General features: G+C 31.7%; 1 protein-coding gene across 1 annotated transcript; it reads right to left on the bottom strand.

Annotated features, from left to right (window-relative positions):
• Window positions 1-1845: 1845 nt before the first annotated feature.
• LOC134688548 (trafficking protein particle complex subunit 10-like) lies at window positions 1846-23953 on the bottom strand. The gene is made up of 22 exons (XM_063549347.1): window positions 23841-23953; window positions 21464-21545; window positions 20782-20914; window positions 20091-20284; window positions 16886-17081; window positions 16245-16356; window positions 15226-15473; window positions 14455-14601; window positions 13896-14019; window positions 13473-13555; window positions 11058-11149; window positions 10251-10393; window positions 9680-9781; window positions 7775-8265; window positions 7397-7538; window positions 6949-7178; window positions 6365-6465; window positions 5877-6000; window positions 5260-5418; window positions 4535-4712; window positions 3272-3385; window positions 1846-2124 (listed from the first exon to the last, which is right to left on the bottom strand). The coding sequence occupies exons 1-22, from the start codon at window positions 23863-23865 to the stop codon at window positions 1922-1924; spliced, it is 3423 nt and encodes a 1140-aa protein (XP_063405417.1). The 5' UTR covers window positions 23866-23953; the 3' UTR covers window positions 1846-1921.
• Between the last annotated feature and the right edge of the window lie 1780 nt (window positions 23954-25733).

Genomic DNA, 25733 nt, shown 5'->3' on the forward strand with positions numbered 1-25733 from the left:
AATGGAACTAATACTTGCGTTGGTTGTGTCATTTTGATACTGAAAGACAGCTCTAGCTGTTGAGTGAAAGGTATTCTTACCATCTATAGTTTCAGCATAAATATCAATATTATAAGCCCCCTCCAGAATAATATGACCACCTTCTTCAAAAGTAATAATTGATTAGGTAAATATGATGTGTCTTGGATTCTGCCTATTTCAAAATTTGCTATACTAGTCCGATATCTTCGTACTTCTGAGTATGATGAACAAAAGCCATGTGAATTTAGATTTTCAATCAGGTTTTTGGAACCAAACTCATGGTGGAGTTGTGATGCCAAACCAAGATGAAATGGGGTGAAAATGCCTTTATTCAATGAAACAATACATTCGGCTATTGAAAGGACTTTACCCATCACATCGACAGGAAGGTCAGAAACATTACCCTCTCCATTGTATGACTTATCATCAATAATCCACAACAAAAACTTTGTTAATAAGCAAGGAGTGTGCTGTGTAGAATAATACAACGATATTTCAGATGGTGTTGGGTAACTCTCATTTGATATATCTAAGGACTGCAATTGTCTACGGATTATTGAAGCGGCTGCATGTTAAGTCTGGTCTTCATTTACATGTCCTATTTCAACTTCAGCTTTAATTTCCGAAAGTTTTAACTCACATTTTAATTGGCTAGCTGCTTGAATGGCTTCGGCAATTGATATAGATTCTTTTATTTTATGATTCCAAGCTCTTCATCTCAGATTCTAACCTAGGAATCTTATACTTGGGATTACTAGATTTCCAGGTCTTACACTTATGCTGGTGTTCTCTATGTTTTAGAATTTTTTCATGACATGTATGAGGACTCTTACTGTACTTTATTTCCTACTCTTGGAGAAGATTTCCTATTAAACAGAAAATTTAAATCTTTTATAAGAAAATGATGAGAAAAAATAAGAAGATGTGATATGATTATCAATGAGACAACTCTCAACCAGAAACCACGTGACGTAGAAGATAATAAATTTAGATCACCATATGGCCTTCACCAATGAGCAAAAACCATACCACACAGTAATTAATCTATGAAAGTCCCCAAAATGACATGAGCAAAACAATTCAAACGAAAAAAAAACTAACATTCTTTCATTTTTTTTACATAAATAAGGCCGTTAGTTTTCTCGTTTGAATTGTTTTACATTGTCTTATCAGGGCCTTTTACAGCTGACTATGCAGTATGGGCTTTGCTCATTGTTGAAGGCCGTACGGTGATCTATAGTTGTTAATGTTTGTGTCATTTTGGTCTTTTGTGGATAGTTGTCTCATTGGCAATCATACCACATCTTCTTTTTCATATTAACAGTCTAATTTATGTACAAAACAATAGACCGAAAACAAATCAAATTAAGATATAAAGCAACAAACAACAACCACTTTCAATTATAAGCTCCTTACTTTGGACAGCACATATAGAATCACTTTCAATTATAAGCTCCTTACTTTGGACAGCACATATAGAATCACTTTCAATTATAAGCTCCTTACTTTGGACAGCACATATAGAATCACTTTCAATTATAAGCTCCTTACTTTGGACAGCACATATAGAATCACTTTCAATTATAAGCTCCTTACTTTGGACAGCACATATAGAATCACTTTCAATTATAAGCTCCTTACTTTGGACAGCACATACAGAATCACTTTCAATTATAAGCTACTGACACTGGACAGCACATATAGAATCACCTCATTTTAGTTTTAAATGTGATCTGGCTTTTAGAAAAATCCATTTTATTAAAATACTGCATCTACATTAATCGAATACTAAAGGGCCATGTGTGAAATAAAATACAACAAATGTGAACATCTTTATTTTATATTATCACAGATAAAATGGAAAGAATTAAATAAGTATAAAGTTTTATAATAATAAATTTTATATTTTTACATCTGTTAACTTATTGTCTATTACAGCTTCCATATGACTATTTATAGAATTTGGGTACACATGCACTTGTTTAGCAATACTGGCATAGTAGACCTGGCCCTGCTGGAACGGAAGTAAATTATCTTGAGAAGTCCTCTGTGGTGATGGTGAGGGTGGAGGTTCAGATTCAACACTCTCCTGTTTGACTATTTCTGTAAAATAATATTGATCATAAATATAACATAACTCTAGAAGCAATATGTTGTATGCCTCTGCATATGGATAATAAATATAATAAGTCAATGACAACAATAGAAAATCATTATCCTGTTAAACCTGCAACAGGATTGCTTCCCTTAGAACATGTGGTAGATACTTAGTCAGCGGTAAGCAGTTGAACTAAGAAAGCACTTCTTTAGCTCAGTTGGTTAACGCTCTGCTTTGTACCACAGAGGTCCTGGGTTGGATTCCCTGGGAGACAAAAATGATTTTGTATGTAGAATCATGCTCTCCTTTTACATTGGCTCCCAACTGAAAAACACACGGTAGTTTAAGAGGAATTCTAGCTAGGGTAATGTGTGTGAGAGTCATACTTGTATGATGACGCTTGAGTTTGGGGAAGTGTGACAGGATTGCTTCCCTTAGAACATGTGTTAGATACTTAGTATGACGTAAGCCGGTGAGCCAAGGAAGTACCTCTTTAGCTCAGTCGGTTAACACGCTGCCTTGTACCACAGAGGTCCTGGATTCAATTCCCAGTGGAGACAAAGATGATTTTGTATGTAAAATCATGCTCTCCGATTACATACTTCTTATACAAATTAAATGTAAATCATAAAATAATATAATGCTACAATCTTCATCTTCACCAATGTCATTGTTTTCTAATCTATAGTAATAAATATGCAATTTCCATTGACAGTTTTATTCTTAAATTCACAACAAGTCCTATATATTCCTAGTGTATGGTTTGGTTCTGGTTTGTTTAAGCAAGTTCAAGGGTTTTTCACATTTTTTCATCTGTGAATTTATATATAATAAACTCATCATATATACCAGGCTTAAAATTTTGTTCCTTGAAGCAGAATGTGTTTATATATGACTCATCAGTGACTCTTGAACCCCAAAAAGATATAAAGTAAGAAGTTGAAGAGTTGACAATGTAGGGTCAAGTTGAAAGACAAGATATAATGATGCCAGGTGAATAACACTTAAAAAGGAAATAATTTGAAATATGAAAAAAACCTGAATAATTCAATACAAAAACCAGTAAATTTCCGATGTACTCATATATCTTTATCAAATCTGTAACTCAAAGTAGAAATAAAGAGCCTCCTTAGACTGGCTTAAAGCACCAACCTGTGTTCTCTTTATATTGACATAAAGTAACTTTAGGTAAAGGCAGGTGACCTGCAGTTATTGCCATCACATCAATCTCTATAGAGCCGTGACCATTGGCAATATTTAGTAAACCTACAAAACAAATGAAAGCTTTTTATTATATTTATAATTTTAAACAAAAACTTTTTCATTTCTTCATAATCAGATAAGAAAAAAATCTTCTCAACAATAAATTAATCAGGAAAACAAAAACAATATACATGCACCTGTTTATAATGATCCTGATGGCAAACTGTTCTTCAATGTCAAACAGAAAATTAAAGCACATTTTTATAAGTTTTGAATATGAACCCTGCTATGTACTAGAACAACCCCCATATGCTGATCAGGATTTTTAAGATCTTTTAAAGGTTTAATGAACAAGAAACCAGTTCTCGGAAAGGCATGTTATCCTACTCTCACACATTATTCTGACAAAGCTGACCATTCTTTGCTCTTACTCCTAAAAGCCACCTGCTCTTAAAGCTAACAACCAGCCACATGATGTATATATATAGATTCTACCACTGCATCGTGTGTAATACGATATTTATCCACTCGAGACAGTAAAATTTTCAAATTAAAAGTCCGAGCCACCTCGGCGAGAACTTTAAAATTGATAATTTAACTGTCGAGAGTGGATAAATATCGTATTACACTAGATTTGGTGGTGAAATCTGTTTCTCTAATGAATTTCTAAGATTATGCAGGCAACCTTATTCCTTCTTTTTGAATAATCTGCAAAAAGATGTGTTCTTTCTATGTGAAGTCGTCAGGCATGGTCGCCTTTATTCATGCCATCACAATAGGAAATTCAGAGGAAAGCAAGAAAAATCGATGTCACAATCCGATTTTAACCAATGAAGTACTGAGATCAAACAAACCACACGTTGATTAAATTTTTTTTATACAATGGGTGCAGAAAGGGATAAATTGACGAAGAATTAGAGAAACTTTTATAACACATTCACAGTATACATGTCCATCTATAAACTTAAATCAACCTATATTAATACATTTATCAGGAAACACAGGCTTGAAATTTATAGTCAAGTGTTCTTCCCACAAATTTCATATAGGATCCTGTAGAAATTAGAAGTTTGTGATATAACTGTTTTTACTCCCACCCAAGATTGGATGAACAAATAAAATGGCAATTGTCCTCCCTATACTTTTGACCTTGCATCTATTTACACATATAATTTTCAATGAATATGAAGAATACAGTGTTTTTCAGCATACCTGCACTTTTACCAGACACTGCCCAGAATGAGTCATCATCCACTCTATATAGTACTCTGTCCTCAGTATAATTGGAGTACATTGATGTTACTTCTATTTTCATACAGGACAGGACACTCATTTGACAGTGTTTATTGTCTCCCTGTGGTGTTACTGTAACTCTCACATGATACTGAGTCTTAAATACAAAGAAATCATGAAATATACTGTTTATATAGAAACTACTGAATCATATGAGTAATGCATTTAATATGTAAGATAAGTACACAAAAAGTCTGCAATCATTTTGCACATGCCATAGAGGAAATGAGTTGGCTATGAAAAATTTTAACCACAAAATTAATCAACACTAAAAGTCTATTAAATAAAAAGGAACACATATTAAACATAATATAATCTCAACTTAAGTATAAGTTGCAGTGGCGGATCCAGGGGGGTTCCGGGGGTTGGAACTCTCCTTTTTTTGGACGATAAGTGCATTTGAATGGGAGCATATAGCTGGAACCCCTCCTTTACTCCAGGTTGGGAACCCCCCTTTTTAAAATGGCTGGAACCGCCTATGAGTTGACAACATATTTGCCTGTGAACTATTCTAGATATCAAATAAAACAAAAGTCAGAGGACTATATATATCCTAGATTTTTGACTTCAATTTGTATGATGCTCAATGTATACTACAATTTTTTTGATATAAACCATATGAGGTAAATAATTTAATATCTTACCCTAAAGTTATCTATTTGGCATGTGTAGCTGAATGTCCTTTGTTTCTGTTCTAGAGAGCAGATATAGTTGACATGGAAGAAGACAGGAAGTGACATCACACTTTCTGTATTACACTTCAGTTCCCAAAGGTAGGACACACGTTGACTTTTATACACGTTCTAAAATAAATAATAATGTTTTGTGTGTAATGTTTTTAAAATTTCTACTTTTCACTTCAATTACTACATAGATCTAATAATCGTATTGTTTCATAGTTTCTATAAAATAAACATGAGATGTGGTGTATCATGGTTATTGTCATCAAAATAAATATTGTATATTTGATAGTTCTTATAATTACAACTTTAAAATGCTTTCTAAGTGAAAGTAGTAGATTGGTTTACAAATTAATTGCAATGTTCCAGGGAACATCAGTCTTATAAAATGCTATTAAATAAACAACATTACACCAATGTCATAAATTAATTATTATCTAATAAATCTGACTGTAATCATCATGTCTTGTAAAATTAGAATCTGTTGAAGATTATTTAGGAATCCTTCCGTAACTTTTTGATATCCATCCATTAATTTCTGATCAACCTTGGTAAGGCATATAAATTCTATTAATATTCACCCATTTCTGATCTGGCTTGCTGAGACATATAAATTCTACATCTTTGTTAGTTGTAGATGCTGTTGGATCCTGTAGAGTGAAACTACTATCAGAATGTCCTTCCAGAGCTATCTGTAGATATTTCCTGTTGAACAAAAATTATATGCATGCCAAAAAACGTTTTCGAATTTATGGTTATTATTTTCTATTTGAGGATCACCTAAAGATAAGTACTATGGTTAGCCAGCTGGCAAAACCTTTGTTTTGTGATTAATGGTATTGTGTGCTTGTTATTCAAATTGTTGTAGTTCATGTTTTCACAGTTCATGAATAAAGAAAAATATTTTGAAATGACGAAGCCATCAAATCAAATTGTAACTTCTCATGCTTTAATATTCTCTTGTCATCAAAATACAACCACCGAATGTGATGTTTAATTTATACACACTTTAACAACCACTGAATGTGATGTTTAATTTATACCCACTTTAACAACCAGGATATATTACCTTTTGTTGGCTGTATGCACTTTGTGTGAAGCGAGCAGAGGTGAAACAAATGTTACACCTGTAAGTAATGGCTGAGGAAAACTGTCACAGGCTATTTTAATCTACAAAGAAAAGAAAAAAAGAAAAAGCAATGAGAAAGTATTTTCATTCATAGGGTACCAGCTTCATTAATAAAAGTCATGAAAATTCACTAAAAGCATTTATATCTTTCTAGAATGTTGTATTTTGAACTGTATGAAAAGATTGATTTTATAACTGAGGAGGAGTAATGATCTCTCCATAATCACCAATCATAAACCGTTGGGACTTGTCTGATTGAATTACCTAGATAAACTTACTAGTAATACAAAATACAATGTTTGCATTTATAACTTCATCTTCACAGGACCAATAATGCTAGATTATAAAATGTGGTTCCTGTTCATAGTGATGTAGAAGTACAGTACATGTATGAATTAATTTAACAAAAAATACACCACACACTTTGCATATTTTTCTTCATTAAATTTTTCACATTTAAAATAGCATGGTTTAAAATTTTGAAATAATTATCATGTAAAGTAAAGGAGATGACAAGAACATACCATAAAATCAATACTTTCATTTTCAATAATATCATGATAGAGTGTGAACTGAAATTTCAATGATTTGTCTTTTGTACTTTCATCAATGGTAAGAAATTTGCTACCATCAGATGTTTTAACTTGTAGGTCAGAGGAGGTCACAACTTCTAATTGCTGTCCAGTTTCTAGATTAAGATTGCTATTTTCTATGTTGAGTTCCACCTCATTTTCTATACCCATTATCAATTTATCTGAAAAAGACCAATGACAAGTAACATTAACAATATATAAACATGATAAAGCATATCTTCCCCATTTCTCCCATTCATAGTTATAAACATTATAACTCTCCAGTTATCAAATACATATTTGTAAAACATCAAAATAATTTGTTAAGCAGATTCCTTTAGTATTATATGCAATTATTTTCTTTTATTCCAAAGTTAAAAGTTGTGATATTTCACTGTACCTCTACAAGTAGGGTTAATCTGACATAGAGGTTGGTGGTAAGATGAGGTAAAACTGGTCTGTACATCCAATGTCTTTATCAAATCTAGGTTTCCAATCTTCACCCAAAACTGATTTGTTCTAAACACTCCCACCTTTTCAATCTGAAAATAAAACAACAATTCATTTTTCAATATCAGATCATATAAATGTTTTATGATTAAGACGAATTTTTTAATAATTCTAAATGTTAATAGATCATGATCTATGAAAATTGTTTGGTAGTAAACCTGTGCCATCGGATTAGAAGAGTTTTATAATTAGTATTGATTTCAAAAGGTTTGTTGAATCTAAAGCAGAACATATACTTTAAAGGCAAGATTTGTAATGAGAATTGTACCTTCTTTGACAAAACAATGACATTCTCTCCAGGTTTCAGAATTATATCTTGTCCAGAAATACACAATGCATAATCCTCCTTCTTTACAGCTGGTTGTTTGGTAACTGTCTTACTACCAGCACTATCTACCCTTCTAAGTAAATCTTTAGACTGAAAACAAGACACCCCACACAGTACAGGACTTTTAAGACTCCCTTCAATGTTCTCTTGTAACGGTATCATATTAGCAGTAGGTTTAGATATAGGTCTACAGTTTGCTACATTTTCTGTCAGACTTGTGTCGCTGGCTTGTCGACTGACTACTGGCTTAGTATTCTGACTAGATTTGACTTGAGTGAATGACAGACATATTTTATCACATGATACATCACATGGTCCTTTGTTTTTAATTTTTAACTCCACTTCTACCACATGGTTTATATAAACTTCAGGTTTTGTAAATGACATTTCCTCCACTGTAATCAATGGACTTGCTTTCAGGGGACTAGTTTCTATAAAAGAAAAAAATCGAACATGTCTTACCATTATATAATTAAAACAGAATTTATCACTTCAAAAAAATAATATGCATATTGCTTTTGCTGTAAGTGTAACAAAAAATTTGTTCCGGCGTGACATTTGTTCCACGGGAACAAATTTCATAGGAAATATGTTCCACCGGAACTTATGTCACAGAAAATATGTTCCAGCACTATAAAATTTGTTCCAGAACTAATTTTTTAACCAAGTGTGAAATAAGTTCCAGAACAAAAATTACAGCACCATGACAATGTATATGTTTTGTTATCTTTTATGTGGTATTCCACCTCCTTGTTTCCTGTTGATCTGTCATGGGTGTTCTAATCATACATGTACTTAGCTATGGTCATTGCACATTTTTAAGAGAGTGTGTTTTTTGTTTCTCTATGTCTTTAAATATAATTGATCAGTCACTTTGTCCTTTTTGAAAACGTACAAATGTTCATCTTTAACTATTATAATATTTTTTTTCCTGAATGACTTTTATTATTATTTCTTATTCTACTCTTTCCTGGTTCATAAGTGTCATTTTTAGTATTATTAATTGAGTATGTTATTAACTTTTGCTTTACTCCACGTACATGATCCAAATTGGATGTTTAAACTTTTTCTATATTACCTTATGATGGCTTATCAATTAAGTACATGTTTTTTATAATGACTTTAAACTCACTGATGACAAGTGCTCAGTATAAAAGAAAACTTGTTTAACCAGGGGAACATATTTCATAGACAAGGAACTTATTTCACCAGGTGAGGAACAAATCTCACGAACATGGAACTTATTTCACTAGATAAGGAACAAATTTCACCAACCCAGAACTTATTTCACCAGGTAAAGTGTGGAACTTATTGCATAGAGATGGAACAAATTATATAGAAATTGTCTGTGAAAAAAGTTCTCCCAGAACATATTTCCTGTGACATTAGTTCCCCTGGAACTTTTTTCACAGGAACAAATTTTGGCTCACATAAGCTTGTTCTTAGTTTTTTGGTCTTTTATGATTGAACTACATGTACTAACACAATATTATTTTTGCACTTCATAAAATCATACCAATGAGACAACTCTCTACCATACTAAATGACATGAAAGTTTTAATTCTATTCTAAATTTAAACTTCATAGATAATCTGCTGTGATTCTGAATGTAAGTTGCTCAATTTTAATGATGTCAGAAATGTAGGCATGAATGGGCAATGGTAGAAATATAACTCCAGCAAAATAAATATACCAGTATAAAATGTACAGAGATGATGATAATGAAAGTCTCTATTTTCACAAAGTAGCATTTATTCAATACTGAATGCCTGATATTTCCTGTTCCGTACACAAACATTATATGCACAATATCAAATTACACCTATTTGCATTGTAATTTTATACCTGTACTGTTTTTGGCTTCTTCATATAACCTTTCCAAGTACTGTCGTCTATCTGCCTCTGGTAATGTTAAACTACTTGCTATGTATACTGCTGTTTGTAAAAATGTTTTTTTGTCAAGGTTAATAATCTCTACACCAATTTCAATAGTTTTTTCTCATTTCAGAACAAAACAGCAGGGTTTTTTAATCAGGCAACCAAAATAAACTGCATTTCCATAGCTGCTGCCAAGTTTAATGACATATATATTTCATTAATTTTTCCAAATGCTGTGGACTCATTATCATTCTTTGGATACCCATTATCGTGTTTTTTTAGGGTAAAGGTGAACAACGAATTCAAATGTTCAATGCATATCATATTTTTCAATAGGCTTTGCATAAAGCAATTGGCAAAACCACAAAATCAGATATCCCCCCAATATTCAAGTTTACAGCAATCCACAAAAATTGATGACCACAAAAATAAATGAATCCACAGTAATTTGAGTAAGGATGCAGTCATTAAAAGTTATTTCATTAAAAGTTATTTCAGCTCTGAAATGCACCAAGAGAAAAACTGAGAACAAAAGGATATTTATGTTTGTTTTTGAGCTTCTCTTGACATCTAGCTAGATCAAGTCTGGTACCCTCGCTCAACTGTGACCATCCCTCTTGATGGTAGCTCTTCACAGCCTCTGATAAATAATTTTCAGCTTTCTCTGGATGACCCATTCTCCTAGGAATTCAAACAAGATGTTATTTATGCTTATTTATATATATATATTAAAATATCTCCTTTGAATTAAAAAAAAGATGCATTTACATTTACTCTAATATACATGATATTTAAAGATTATCATTGATCATTTAAACGAGATTGATTTTCTCGCTTGACCGGGGACTGCAAAAGCAAGATAAGCAATCGAGTTGAGAAGACCAATGATAATCTGTTTATCACTATTTTACCTATGACAATGTTGTCAATTTCATTAGCAACGCCACATGTTTCCTTAGTTTTTGGCGATAATTTTCCATCGCAAGTGAGAAGCAGGATATGAAAAATTATCACAAAAAAAAATCAATAAAAAATAAAAAGCATTAAAAGTAATTATCAATACCTAACAAGCCAATACATTTCATTTGAATTGGAAAATTTGTTTGAATCTGTCTGTGTTATTTAAAAGAAAATTATGTTACACTATATTCTTTATTCTTTACTTAAAATAAAATCTTTCTAATAAATTTTTTTTTGTATTAAAAATAGTTTATTCATTGTCTGGAAAACTTTTTACAACAAATATATGTGTGAAATTACAGAGCATTCACAGAAACTGAAAATTAAATTTTATAAAAATGATTTCTTTCATCAGAGGGCATACAATCTGTCTGTAAGGACTTACATATAAAACAAAGCTAAATCTTTGGTTATAAGACGAGCACATCTGTATCTGCCGATATGTTTAAATGTTCCCATTGCTTGCTCTAACAGTTCCTGTAATAAGTACAACAAATATTTGATGTTCTTTTTCAAAATATCCAAAATCCACATTATTAGCTCACCTGGCCCAAAGGGCCAAGTGAGCTTTTCCCATCACTTTGCGTCCGGCGTCCGTCGTCCGTCGTCGTTGTTAACTTTTACAAAAATCTTCTCCTCTGAAACTACTGGGCCAAATCAAACCAAACTTGGCCACAATCATCATTGGGGTATCTAGTTCAAAAAATGTGTGGCGTGACCCGGTCAACCAACCAAGATGGCCACAAAGGCTAAAAATAGAACATAGGGGTAAAATGCAGTTTTTGGCTTATAACTCAAAAACCAAAACCTTTTGAGGAAATTTGACATGAGATAAAAATGTTTATCAGGTCAAGATCTATCTGCCCTGAAATTTTCAGATGAATCAGTCAATTGGTTGTTGGGTTGCTGCTCCTGAATTGGTAATTTTAAGGAAATTTTGCTGTTTTTGGTTTCTATCTTGAATATTATTATAGATAGAGATAAACTGTAAACAGCAATAATGTTCAACAAAGTATTATCTACAAATAAGTCAACATGACCGAAATGGTCACTTGACCCGTTTAGGAGTTATTGCCCTTTATAGTCAATTTTTAACCATTTTTTTCGTAAATCTTAGTTATCTTTACAAAAATCTTCTCCTCTGAAACTACAGGGCCAAATTAATCCAAACTTGGCAACAATCATCTTTGGGGTATCTAGTTTTAAAAATGTGTGGCGTGACCAGGTCAACCAACCAAGATGGCCACAAAGGCTAAAAATAGAACATAGGGGTAAAATGCAGTTTTTGGCTTATAACTCAAAACCAAAGCATTTAGAGCAATCTGACTTGGGGTGAATTTGTTTATCAGATCAATATCTATCTGCCCTGTAATTGGAAGATGAATCTGACAACCTGTTGTTGGGTTGCTGCCCGTGAATCGGTAATTTTAAGGAAATTTTGCTGTTTTTGGTTATTATCTTGAATATTATTATAGATAAAGATAAACTGTAAACAGCAATAATGTTCAGCAAAGTAGGATCTATAAATAAGTCAACATGACCGAAATGGTCAATTGACCCCCTAAGGAGTTATTGTCCTTTATAGTCAATTTTTAGGAAATTTTGCTGTTTTTGGTTATTATCTTGAATATTATTATAGATAAAGATAAACTGTAAACAGCAATAATGTTCAGCAAAGTAGGATCTATAAATAAGTCAACATGACCGAAATGGTCAATTGACCCCCTAAGGAGTTATTGTCCTTTATAGTCAATTTTTAGGAAATTTTGCTGTTTTTGGTTATTATCTTGAATATTATTATAGATAAAGATAAACTGTAAACAGCAATAATGTTCAGCAAAGTAGGATCTATAAATAAGTCAACATGACCGAAATGGTCAATTGACCCCCTAAGGAGTTATTGTCCTTTATAGTCAATTTTTAACAATTTTCATAAAATTTGTAAATTTTTAATTAACATTTCCACTGATACTACTGGGCCAATTTCATTATAGATAGAGATAATTGTAAGCAGCAAGACTGTTTAGTAAAGTAAGATTTAAAAACACATCACCATCAACAAAACACAATTTTGTCATGAATTCATCTGCTTCCTTTGTTTAATATTCACATATACCAAGGTGAGCGACACAGGCTCTTTAGAGCCTCTAGTTTGTAAATAAGATGAGAGCTCTTTTTTATCTCAAAGTTATCATTCTGCTACATTTTCTTTGCAATAAAAGGCGAAATTACTTGAATGAAAACTTTCAACCATTTTCTAACTTTTAGCAGATTAGACACAATATGAAAAAGACTATTTTGAAAATCAGAAAAAGAAATACATAATTTTCTTTTAAGGTCATTTTTTTTCACTAGACAGACAATGTATAATATAAACACTGTAGAATTTTCTTTAGAAAAGTATTATGAAACATATCGTTATATTTTCTGTATGTTCATTAAAGAGAACGCTATTTCAGACTATCACTCCAAGTCTATACTAAATAATTCCTATGCACTAAGACAAATAATCTAAGTTCTAAAATTTTAAAATTCTGAAAATTGTTGACAATGTAATGGAATTTGATGTGACTGTCATACAAGTGAGAGGTTTAGCTAGCTAAAAAACCAGGTTCAATCCACCATTTTCTACATTAGAAAATGCCTGTTCAAGTAAGGAATATGACAGTTGTTATCCATTCATTTGATGTGTTTGGACTTTTGATTTTGGACTTTCCTTTTTGAACTTTCCTCGGAGTTCAGTATTTTTGTGTTTTTACTTTTTTCTACACACTTGTTGTAAAGCTATTGCAAATATTACCAAATAAATTTTCTGGAATGAGTCCTTTGATGAAAGAGCCTCCCTCAGTTTATCCCTAGGTCTTGGCTGGTTGTTTACATTAACTGGATAAAAAACACAAAATGGATATTCAATAACATAAAAATGAAATTTTTTAAGCGAAGATAATTTTTCTTTATGCAATAAAATTAAAATGCACGGTTTATGAATTGCTGACTTTAAGCATTTAAAAAATCATTTCACTCCTGTACTGCCATTTTCATGTCATATAACAGATGGGTTGTTTTAAATGGATGTCAGTACACCTTGTTAATATAGATGGAGCAATTATTTCAACAAATTATAGAATGCATTTAATATTACGATTCTTTTTTTTTCAGTATCTTTCCATATTATTTTTCTTGCATTCAAATTAACATCTAAATAAATCTTAAAAAAATATACCTGCATCATTTTCTTCCGCTATTCCCATTCCGGAGGTTAAGTCTAACACCATTGTCAACTGTTCTGACCTAGGCTGTACATCATCCTCGGGCATCAAACCACATAGTTCTCCCAAACTGTACAGCTATCAAATAAAATAATAAAAGTATGGTTTGGTGATCTAATATGGTTTTCTTTTCTTTCCATGCTTTCTGTCTTATCTGAATCTGAAGTCTATGAAAGCTGTATGAGAACAGGATTTATATTCAAATCGGACTTTAAATCAATTCAATAACTGTGGATTCGTTATTATTCTTTAGATACCAATTTTTGTTGGTTTCGTAGGTACAGGTGAACCTATCCATGAAAATGTTTCGCCACAAAAATAAATAAATCCACAGTAAATGATGATTACTTTTTCGGGAATCCTAGAAAGAAAGCTATCCTTTTTTTTAGGAATTCTAGATTTAGTTTTTGTTTTTGATTAACACCCCTTCTTAACACTCCTATGTTTAAATTAAATCCTGAATTTTCTCTAGCATTGAACCACCGTTGAGCTCTGTATAAATAGAACCCTTACCTTTTTCCTAGCATGATCCCAAAGTGTAGCTCTGTACAAATAGAACAGTTCTGGATTGTACAAGTCCTCGTATTTCTCACAGGTCTGTAGAACTTCTAAAGCACTTACAAATGACCAACAATCTAAGGCTCCAGGAATGACACTTATCTAAAAAATTAAAGAAAATTAAAATGATTAAGGAATGGTTTATCTAAATATGAAAAAAATTGTGCATCATTTATCTACATTTTACATATTACATATTTTTAGTAATAAAAGTATATAAATAAATTTGGTGTTTTTACTGTCTTCTGATTGGTTAAAAGAATTAGCTTTATTTTCACAATGTTATCAATTTTTATGGCGACACACCCACTCTAACGTTGTGTATTCATATGCAAACATCTGTGTACGTTGTTATTCAAATTAATATATATCTTTGAGCCTCATTTTTTATAGAAATTTATTTAAAATGAATGGCAATAATTTATTTTGAATTTATTGAACCATAAAATTAATTTTTTACTCTTCACATTTAACATAATCCGCTTCGCATTATTCAATGTGAAGAGTCAAAAATTAATTTATGGTTCAATAAATTCAAAATAAATAACAGCCATTCATTAAGTGTTCCTATCATTATAAAAAAAAAACAATTGAACAATTCAAGCAGGATTTCACAGAATCTATCTAAATTCACAAAAAAAGATATGTATGTATTTTTATACAAGCGGGGAATGAAAACCATAAAATCTAAGAAACAGACAAAGACAAAAGGTTAACATTTCATACCTTAAGTTTCATGACTTCCAGAACAGTGTTATACAGGAACTCCATGGCTCTTCTGGACACCTCTGATGGCTTCCCTAATAAGAACAACAATGCACATTGTCTAGAGAATAAATAATTCCTAAACTCTATCAGACTAGCCTTATTGTCTTTTATTTGGTCTCGCCTGTCACGGTTGATAGCTTTCTGTAGAGAGATACCAGCCCACGATTTACACTCTAAGAAGTTATTTGTCAGCCAGGGTACAGCAGCTGTGAAAATTATAAAACAGTCTACAATAATAATATGTTTATGCAATCAATTCATTATATCATGGGTGATCTATATTAGTTGATTTGAATTTAATACTTTTGTTCAAGGCAAGGTAGTCCTAAAATCTAAAAACAATCAATAAAATTGAGAATGGAAATGGGGAATGTGTCAAAGAGACAACAACCCAATATAAAGCAGACAACAGCAGAAGGTCTTCAACAGGTGTTCAATGTAGCGAGAAATTCCCTCACCTGGAGACATCCTTCAGCTGTCCCCTAAACAAATATATATACTAGTTCAGTGATAATGAACGCCATACTAAACTCAAAATTGTCCACAAGAAACTAAAATTAAAAATAATACAAGGCTAGCAAAGGCCAGAGACTCCTGACCTGGGACAGGCGCAAAAATGCGGTGGGGTTAAACATGTTTATGAGATCTCAAACCTCCCCCTATACCTCTAGCCAATGCAGAAAAGTAAACGCATAACAATATGCACATTAAAATTCAGTTCAAGAGAAGTCTGAGTCTGATGTCAGAAGATTTAACCAAAGAAAATAAACAAAATTGAATTCCAGTCATTGGTATTCATGATTTTACCCAAGACACACTTTTGTTCCTATCGGTAGTTTCAATAACTGACAAATTGGATCTTATGTTTATCTTTTTTGTAGGGTGTCTGTTGAAATGGATAGAAATTATTCCATCATAGTGTGCATACAGAAAAAAAGACAGTTTTATAGTATATTACAATTTGAATGTAAACTTACTGCCTGATACTTTAGTAATAACAAACTGACTAAACAAAGCATCTAACTCATCATACTGTATCATAGCATCATCATACAGACCTAACATCTCAAACATGAAGGCAAGCTCCTCCTGAAAATACATTATAATTTATTTTTAATATTTATAAACATAAAGAAGGAATGTAAAATATTTACAAAAATAGCTTCCCCAAAAATCAGAACTTAGATAGAAATATGATAGACCTTGGAATTAGCTTAATTAATTCTTAGATCTAATTAACCACAGAAACATAAAGTGCTCCTCCAAAAGTAAAATAACCATCTGCGAAAAGAGAACATGATACAGAATATAGTAAAATGGTTTTGCAGTCAAGCTTGAAGGAGGATTTCATTTGGCATACAAATATTGTGTCAAGTACAACTATTTTCATAAATCTTGTATTATATAGAAAGTAAGCATTACTTAATACGTTTTGCCACTATTTTAGCAATATAAAACCGGTTAAATAGCAGTAACTACTAATGAACTAATCAAATGTATGAGAAAAAACAAAATGTTGACTTTATTTCATAACACTAGATTGGCAACTGTCAAATTTTCTGGGAACAATGTGATGTTATCACAAATATGTAAGCACAATATTTAGCGTGCACAACACCTGTATTAGAAAGAACTGTATAAATCCCCATCCAGGTTCATTCCTCCTCTCCCTCATCAGTCTCATGTTCTCCTCATATTTAGATAGATGTCGATTATAAGCTTGTAATAATAGGTTTCTCAGCCTCTGTAACAAGGCTGTCCAGCTCTCCTGGCCTTTTTGTTCCTGTTTCAATGGATCTGTGATAGCAATACATCTGTAAATATTGTCAAATCAGAACATTAAATTGCTCTTTCAAAATTTCCATTAGGGAGCCTCCATAGAGGAAACACGGGTTGATCCCTACAAATAGTGACAGTTGGTAGGTATGGAGTTATATATATCTAACAGTTTTGAAGCAACATTTGCTTGCAACTCTGCACTTGTGAAATAATTGATAAATTAGGTCTCAAACTTTAAGACCTATCTTAGATTTCATAATAAAACCTTAAATCTTATAGTATGAATACCAAAGGAGTAGGTTTTTTGGCCCCAAAATATAGCAGTTTTAGAAAATTGTGAAAATGTAATCGTTACGATATTTATTGGAAAGTAAAATGCATCCACTACATAAATATGGGCTGTTTTTGACAATACAATGCACATATATCGGGTACTAGCATCATTAAGTCATGCTAAATTATTGAAATCTTCTCAATTTGATCATTTTAGCTAAATTTTAGACGGTTTCCGTCTTAAATGAAAGTGGCCGCATTCATGTTCATTCATAATATTGAAATGCAAGTTGTATTTGATGATGATACATAATATATATAAAGGTTTAGGATGAACACAGATGCGGCCACTTTCATTTTTGACAAAAACCATCTGAAAAGTGACTTTTTTTTGCATATTTGATAGATTTTTCATATTTAAGCTTGAATCGGAGCGTTTTTAATGATTTAATCAGTTAAAATCTTTCACACAAAATAATTGAATCATTTGAAATAGACACTTAACTGTTTAAAAAGTGTCTTAAATCTTTCGTTAGATGAACTTGAAAATTGAGGCCGAAATCAGCCCTTACCGGACCTACTCCTTTAAGCTGATATATTGTACATAACATTCAAAATATAAACTAATCAGTTTCAATGATATTCAAACTAAGAAACTGGGTCCTAATAACTACACAGTGTTTATTTCTTGTACTGATTTGTACTTTAAAAATACTAAATAGATATACAATATTTAGTTGATGTTGCCATGCACTTATTTGTAGCATGTTTTCAAAACTTTTTGGAACACCTTTGATTGCTATTTCAGAAAAGTTAAAACAGAGGTGGTGCATTTATTCATGATGTATAATCCCATGACAAGTCCAACCAGATGCTCCGCAGGGCGCAGCTTTATACGACCGCAGAGGTTGAACCCTGAACGGTTGGGGCAAGTATGGACACAACATTCAAGCTGGATTCAGCTCTAAATTTGGATTGTGATTAAATAGTTGACACAGCATACGTTTCTGACACAGAATGAATGTGGTCTAATGAACTTAAAATTTTTGTTTTGCCTTTGAGCAATTCACTATGCTGTTGAATATTAATCCTCTCAAAAAAATGTTTGAAGAAATTTTATTTTTATTTATTAAATTTCAAATGAGAAAAATTTAACCCCCCCCCCCCAATTTTTTTTTTCACACCCCCTATCCTTTATTCCAAAACTAATCTCAATTCAAATTTCTAATTGAGTTTGCAACAATAATTACTCATTTAAATACATCATAAAATATTAAAATGTTAAAAAGTGCTTGTTATCACTGAATGGTAAAGATTGTTTTAATTTATCAGTTGGTAGTAAAAGTGAATATACATTGTATATTGAATAAAACAATGATTTAAGTTTATTCAACTACCTATTCTGGACAAAGAAAGATACTATGCAATTGAAAATCTCTTGCTATTGCACAATACTGTGCAATTGAAGATTTCTTGTTATTGCTGAGTACTGTGCAATTGAAAATTTCTTGCTATTGCACAATACTTAATATAATAATTTTAGATCCTGATTTGGACCAACTTGAAGACTGGGCCAATAATCAAAAATCTAAGTACATGTTTGGATTCAACATATCAAAGAGCCCCAAGAATTCAATTTTTGTTAAAATCAAACAAAGTTTAATTTTGGACCCTTTGGACCTTAATGTAGACCAATTTGAAAACAGGACCAAAAATTAAGAATCTACATACAGTTAGATTTGGCATATCAAAGAACCCCTTTTATTCAATTTTTGATGAAATCAAACAAAGTTTAATTTTGGACCCCGATTTGGACCAACTTGAAAACTGGGCCAATAATAAAAAATCTAAGTACATTTTTAGATTCAGCATATCAAAGAACACTAAAGTTTTAATTTTTGTCAAAATCAACCTAAGTTTAATTTTGGACCCTTTGGACCTTAATGTAGACCAATTTGAAAAAGGGACCAAAAATAAAGAATCTAAGTACACAGTTAGACTCGGCATATCAAAGAACCCCAATAATTCAATTTTTGATGAAATCAAACAAAGTTTAATTTTGGACCCTTTGGGCCCCTTATTCCAAAACTGTTGTTGGGACCAAACCTCCCAGAATCAATACCAACCTTCCTTTTGAGGTCATAAACCTTTTGTTTAAATTTCATAGATTTCTATTTACTTTTACTAAAGTTATGGTGCGAAAACCAAGAAAAATGCTTATTTGAACCCCTTTTTGGCCCCTAATTCCTAAACTGTTAGGACCAAAACTCCCAAAATCAATCCCAACCTTCCTTTTGAGGTCATTAACCTTGTGTCAAAATTTCATAGATTTCTATTTACTTAAACTTAAGTTACAGTGCGAAAAAACAAGAAAATGCTTATTTGGGACCTTTTTGGCCCCTAATTCCTAAAATGTAGGGATCAAAACTCCCAAAATCAATCCAAGCCTTCCTTTTGTGGTCATAAACCTTGTGTTAAAATTTCATAGATTTCTATTCACTTTTACTAAAGTTAGAGTGCAATAACTAAAAGTATTCGGACGACGACGACGACGCCAACGTGATAGCAATATACGACGAAATTTTTTTCAAATTTTGCGGTCGTATAAAAACAAAGGAACTTAAATGCTGCTCTTCATCTTAAAGCTAGAACACAGCACAGAGGAACTGGACTTTAAATAATGATTTTCATCTTCAAGCATGGACACAGCATAAAGGAACAAAGTGCTAATTGTTATCATAAAGTTAAAATCAGTTACACACTACATGTACCTATCTGGTTGTTTGCCACAGAAATCATTTTTGACCTTGTCTATGACAGATGACCTTGGAAGTAGTTTAGTTTTAGCTTTAGAATCATCGTTACTGACAACTACAATCAGCCAATCAGGAATGTTATTGTTTTTCAGTGCAGTATGCCATTCTGTTAGTTCTTCTTTGGCTGTCTGTTTGTAGGTTTCTAAATCCTAACAAAATATAAAAAATATCTTAAAGAACTAATCAACATTGTAACGATATCTGTAAAAGATTGTCAACAATTATTTCCAATTGACAATGGCACTTTAACTGTTCATTTCAACTTATTAAGAAAGCAGGAGCAAAAAATCATTTTCAATTATCTATACAAGTATTGAAGTCATAGAAAATTCATCATTATCAATTCCAGTTGAAAGAAATTTTTAGGGAAAAGCTGCTGTATTTTGCTGATATTATTAGCAGAGAAAGAATAGTTACATTCTATGCATTTTTGTTTAATAAACAAAAGCCGTACAGTGACCTATAGTTGTTAATCTGTCATTTTGGTCTCTTGTGGACAGTTGTCTCATTGGTAATCATACCACTTCTTCATTTTTATAAATGCTATTAAATTGTACAGACAATGACAGAGTTATGCTGAAACAGATAATATCAAATCAACAGTAAAGTTTTTTTTAAAGAAATTGTGGCAAATATTACAACATACAGAATCTACCCAGAAGACATGGAAATAAGGTCTGCTGACTAATGTTTTGTCTGTTTCTTTTGGTAGTATATCTTCATCATAAGGTACAAAACTGGCTTCAATGTGTACTGTCTTTGGTGGTCTACCGTATGACCTATAAAAATTCAAATGTTTTAAAAAACATATTTTATTATCAACACTATCTCAACAAGGTTATTATAATATATATATCAAAGTGAATAGCTGGTTCATATTTAAACATGTCAAGTGTTTCAGAGTTTTCTCATGGAAATATAATGCTACATTTATATTGCTCTAATGTGATCCTGAAATGATGTCCTTATAGATAGTGATGCTTTAAGTTCTACAAACAGGATGGTACTTCATAATTTTCTGTTCATCAGAATACTATATGAAATTTATATGGAGACCACTGTTAGGTTAACAATTTTTTAAATAAATAAAAATGCTGGCATCTTTTTATTATAAATTTATGTATTTCAGATTAAGTGTCTTAGCTAACACATTTAGTACTGCTGCCTGCTGGTATACATAAGTATCATGGAGGAGACCTGTATCATCTGTCTATACATGTAGGCTGTGTCTGGTCACTGATATGATTTAAATGATACATTTGTACTTGAACATTATAACTTCTAATTTCTAATTAAATTCACTAACTTTAATGTATGTAATATATTACCTTCTCCATTCTGTAGTCTCCTTTGGCAATGTTTGTACTAGAGTTGGATGTAATGATGAGAATATTGTCTGATCACCATGACCTGAAAAAAAATTCTTTTGATCATAAATGTTAGTATTGCATTGTTCATGTAGGAAAAATGTTTAAAATGCCAACATCCTGAAATGCTATACTTTATATAGCCATAATAGGATTGAGTTTTCTTCCTTGATAAAGGTCCCATGATGAAATATCTTTTACACATGATATACATTGATAAAGGTGTTTACATCTTTGTCTACTTTATTCATTTTTTTGTTTTTTTTGTTTTGAGCAAGTTTCTGATTTGGCTGACAGCAGAATCCTAAAAGAAATTAAGCTTCACATCCCAATACATGTAAAAATTATAGGAGATATTTCACAAATTTGACCTACCGAAAATAAGACTATTCAATGAATTTGTAATAATATAAGTACAAATGTACCATGACGGATGCCGCATGTAGAGCAGGATCTGCATACCCTTCTGGAGCACCTGAGATCAACCACAGGTTTTGGTGAGGTTTGTGTTGCTAAGTTTTTAGTTTTCTATTTTGTGTCTTGTGTACTATCATTTGTTCGGTTTTTTTTCCTAATTTTTTACACAGGTGCTTGAGGACAGGATCCTGTATGAGCCCCATATAGTCCCTCCCACTTTTTTTTTTTTTTTTTTTAATCATTTATCTCAGATTTTTCGATATATATCACTTATTTGTACCATATATATACTAATATACCATATTTATACTCTAAATATGCATGTTTAATATCAACGTGAATCTCGACTATAGAGCGAAGCGAAAGGTTGCCAACTTCGTTTAAAAAAATTGGGGCAATGGTCAGGAAAAATTGTTTTAAAATCTAATAAAATATCTCTTACCGGTCTAGTCAACGAGTACTTGCTGTTCCCATATAATTATCCTTATTGAATATCAATATCCAGACATAATATATTACTGTTTAAACACTTTTAAATAGTTTTTTCGCTGGCGGTGTTGCAGTTTTTTTGTCCATTCAACTTCGATCAACGGAAGTTACAAAACAACAACATCTGTGTGGTCTTCAGCTCAAGAAGGATAACTCCACCTGAAAACGCAGGAAATTAGATGAGTTCCGGGGTAGAAAAAGTCAGAGATTTTCGAAATGTACACATTCGAAATTCTCGTATGTTTTCTTTTCCTGCATTTACCCCGAACTCATCTAATTTCCCGCGTTTTCAGGTGGAGTTATCCTTCTTGAGCTGAAGACCACACAGATGTCGTTGTTTTGTAACTTCCGTTGATCGAAGTTGAATGGACAAAAAAAATGCAACACCGCCAGCGAAAAAACTAATTAAAAGTGTTTAAACAGTAATATATTATGTCTGGATATTGATATTCAATAAGGATAATTATATGGGAACAGCAAGTACTCGTTGACTAGACCGGTAAGAGACATTTTATTAGATTTTAAAACAATTTTTCCTGACCATTGCCCCAATTTTTTGAAACGAAGTTGGCAACCTTTCGCTTCGCTCTATAGTCGAGATTCACGTTGATAGTAAACATGCATATTTAGAGTATAAATATGGTACATTAGTATATATATATGGTACAAATAAGTGATATATATCGAAAAGTCTGAGATAATGATAAAAAAAAAAAAAAAAAAAAGGGGGGAGGGACTATATGGGGCTCATACAGGATCCTGTCCTCAAGCACCTGTGATTTTTTAGCCATGCCCATGGTGTTGTCAGTTTATTTAATTTTCAATCTACATGTATGAGTTTGACTGTCCCTCTGGAATCTTTCGCCCCTCTTGTATCAATACCAACCACACTATCTATAAGAGTTTAAAGGCAACATTCAAGATGTTTGGTTGCTGTCTAACTGACTAGCATCTATATTTCATCTCCCTTTATTCTTTATATTATAAGTGCGTACAATGGGAGGCAACTCTCATTGTACCTAATTGATAACACCTTGTAAGAGATTGCTTCCCTTTGATACTTCATCCGGGTTTATATAACCATGTGGGTTTAAGCGAAAGAGCATGTTCCAGGCCACTTTATTATGTAATTGATATAAAACATTTTTTTTTTTCTTTTTCTTTTTATTGTTAATTTTTTCTAATTACTTTTATTATTACCCACATTGGGGTTCAGGTGCTTCATATTGACATTTTGTTCATTGTAGCTTATTGATACCATGCTTGGTATAACTATATATGCATTACTATAATAAAGCACCTTTCGCCAAACACTATTAGTTGTCAATTAAAGGCAAAGCTGACAACATAAAATCTTAGTTTTATCTAAACGATTATCTGATTAGATGCCATGCATTTGTTATTTTTCTAAGATTTGCATATTAAAACTGACATGTTACGATTGGCTTTGCTTCCATTAAATATGTAGTATTAATGATGATCTAAATCTATATCTAAACTGTCAAAATCCAACCCAGTACAAATTTAACCGGAAGTTGATTAATAGTATTTAAAAAGTAGAATATATCCGGTCTGGATATGCATATTTTCCGACAGGTTTTATTAAAAAAAAATATTTAAGATTTCGTTTAAGCTTTTAAGTTATTATTTAATCTAAACTGCCTTTTTTTTACCAAGGCTTGGTCAATAAAACTCAATAAAACAGTGAAGCATGATAAGAAAAAACAATAATAAACACTAAACCAAACGCTTTTATTTGTTTTAAAATATCAAATCAAATAGTTCACTGAGTTCCATATTACATGTATAATCTGAGACTACTGCAACACAGAGATTGGTCAATACCGATTTATTATAGTAGTCTCAGGTATAATTTAGTATATACTTCATCTTAATAACAACAGGTTTCAGATATGTTCTTGCTTTTTTGTATAAGTATATTTTATTTTACTTATATAATTATAGAATATCATCGTAAACAGTTAGGTTTAAGATATGTTTTTTGCTTTATTTGTACAAGGATTTTTCAGTATACGGTCACTAAAAATACCAATTAATAATCCTTGACTGTTCTAATACAATTAAAGCCTCTCCTGCCAATCCACAAGTACCTTTGTTTGTGTGTGACTGTTCATTTTGGTGTGATTTTCGCAGTCGGTATTCAAACTAAGTCGATTTCATTGAAAAATCAGAGGCAAGTGTTTGAGATATTGATAACTAAACGTAACAGGTATATTTACAGGATAAAACAATATGTGCATGATAGTCGAAAATATAATCTAATTGATAAACACTTTATTTGTTCTTAGTTTAGTTCGTGTATTGTCGACAAAGGTAGTGATCTTTGATAACACATGTCTCTTTGTAAGATAACATGATAAGGATATAAACAATAGAACGAACTAGCCAAGATCAGGTATGTTATCAGTGGAACATGCCACACTAGATAAGCTAAAGCCGAACATTTAATTTTTGCTTGATACCTCGGTCGGCTCATGCTTTATTTGGAATTTAAAAGTATTTATCATATGTTCGTAACTGTCGGAGATGCACCCACCACCATTACGGTGAGTAAGTTTGAGTCCATATTATAAAATATCAACACATGTATTATAGACTATTTTAAGGTTAGATTAAATTATCTTATTTCGTGGTACTTAAAGACCTAGACTGAGATACTAATATTTTGTGTGTAATTATGTTGTAACGTTTACTTATATTCATTTATTGTATGTTCATTGAATCTCATTTATGTGGAATTAAAGATATGAATGAATTAATAAACCATTACATGTGTCTTATATTTTGGCGTATAAAAACATATCCGTCAGAACAAGCACGTTACGCAAATTCATAAAAAAATATTTGTAGGATGCCTACAAACTCTTGGGTAACCGCTGTACGTCTCTTATTCAGTACATGCATTTGTAGTTATATTTTGTGATATGAAAGTAATATAATTTTTGGAAACTATTTCAAATTAAGGATTACATCTTCGAATTCCTCGTACAGAGTTATGGTTCATTCAACCTATGCCAACATTTTGAAATTTAGGTATAAAATTGTTTGAAAAAATGTTGGCATAGGTTAAATAATGTGTTGCAGATTAAGTGTTACAAAAACATAAATTAATAAGGGGCTAATCAATTTACAACCAGTTTAAACCTACCGTTAAAGTATAAAGGTTTTACAAGTACAACACAAGTGAAAATGTTGTTATAATTGTGTGTGTTGAGGATCTCTTTTTCATATAGGAACTAGTTAAAAATTAATATAATGAAATGATGAGGAAAAAGAAGAATTTTATGGAATTTTATTAAAGAAG

This window comes from Mytilus trossulus, chromosome 10 (genome assembly GCF_036588685.1).
Source record: "Mytilus trossulus isolate FHL-02 chromosome 10, PNRI_Mtr1.1.1.hap1, whole genome shotgun sequence".
Lineage (NCBI taxonomy): Eukaryota > Metazoa > Mollusca > Bivalvia > Mytilida > Mytilidae > Mytilus > Mytilus trossulus.

Excerpts from the sequence above, each read along its gene's own strand:
- LOC134688548 (XM_063549347.1), bottom strand. The coding sequence starts at position 23,865 with ATGGAAGCAAAGCCAATCGTAACAT. Across the intron at positions 14,602-15,225 it reads TGGAAGTCATGAAACTTAAG|ATAAGTGTCATTCCTGGAGC; the intron begins GTATGAAATGTT and ends TTAATTTTTTAG. Across the intron at positions 6,466-6,948 it reads ATGAAAGTATTGATTTTATG|ATTAAAATAGCCTGTGACAG; the intron begins GTATGTTCTTGT and ends TTTTCTTTGTAG.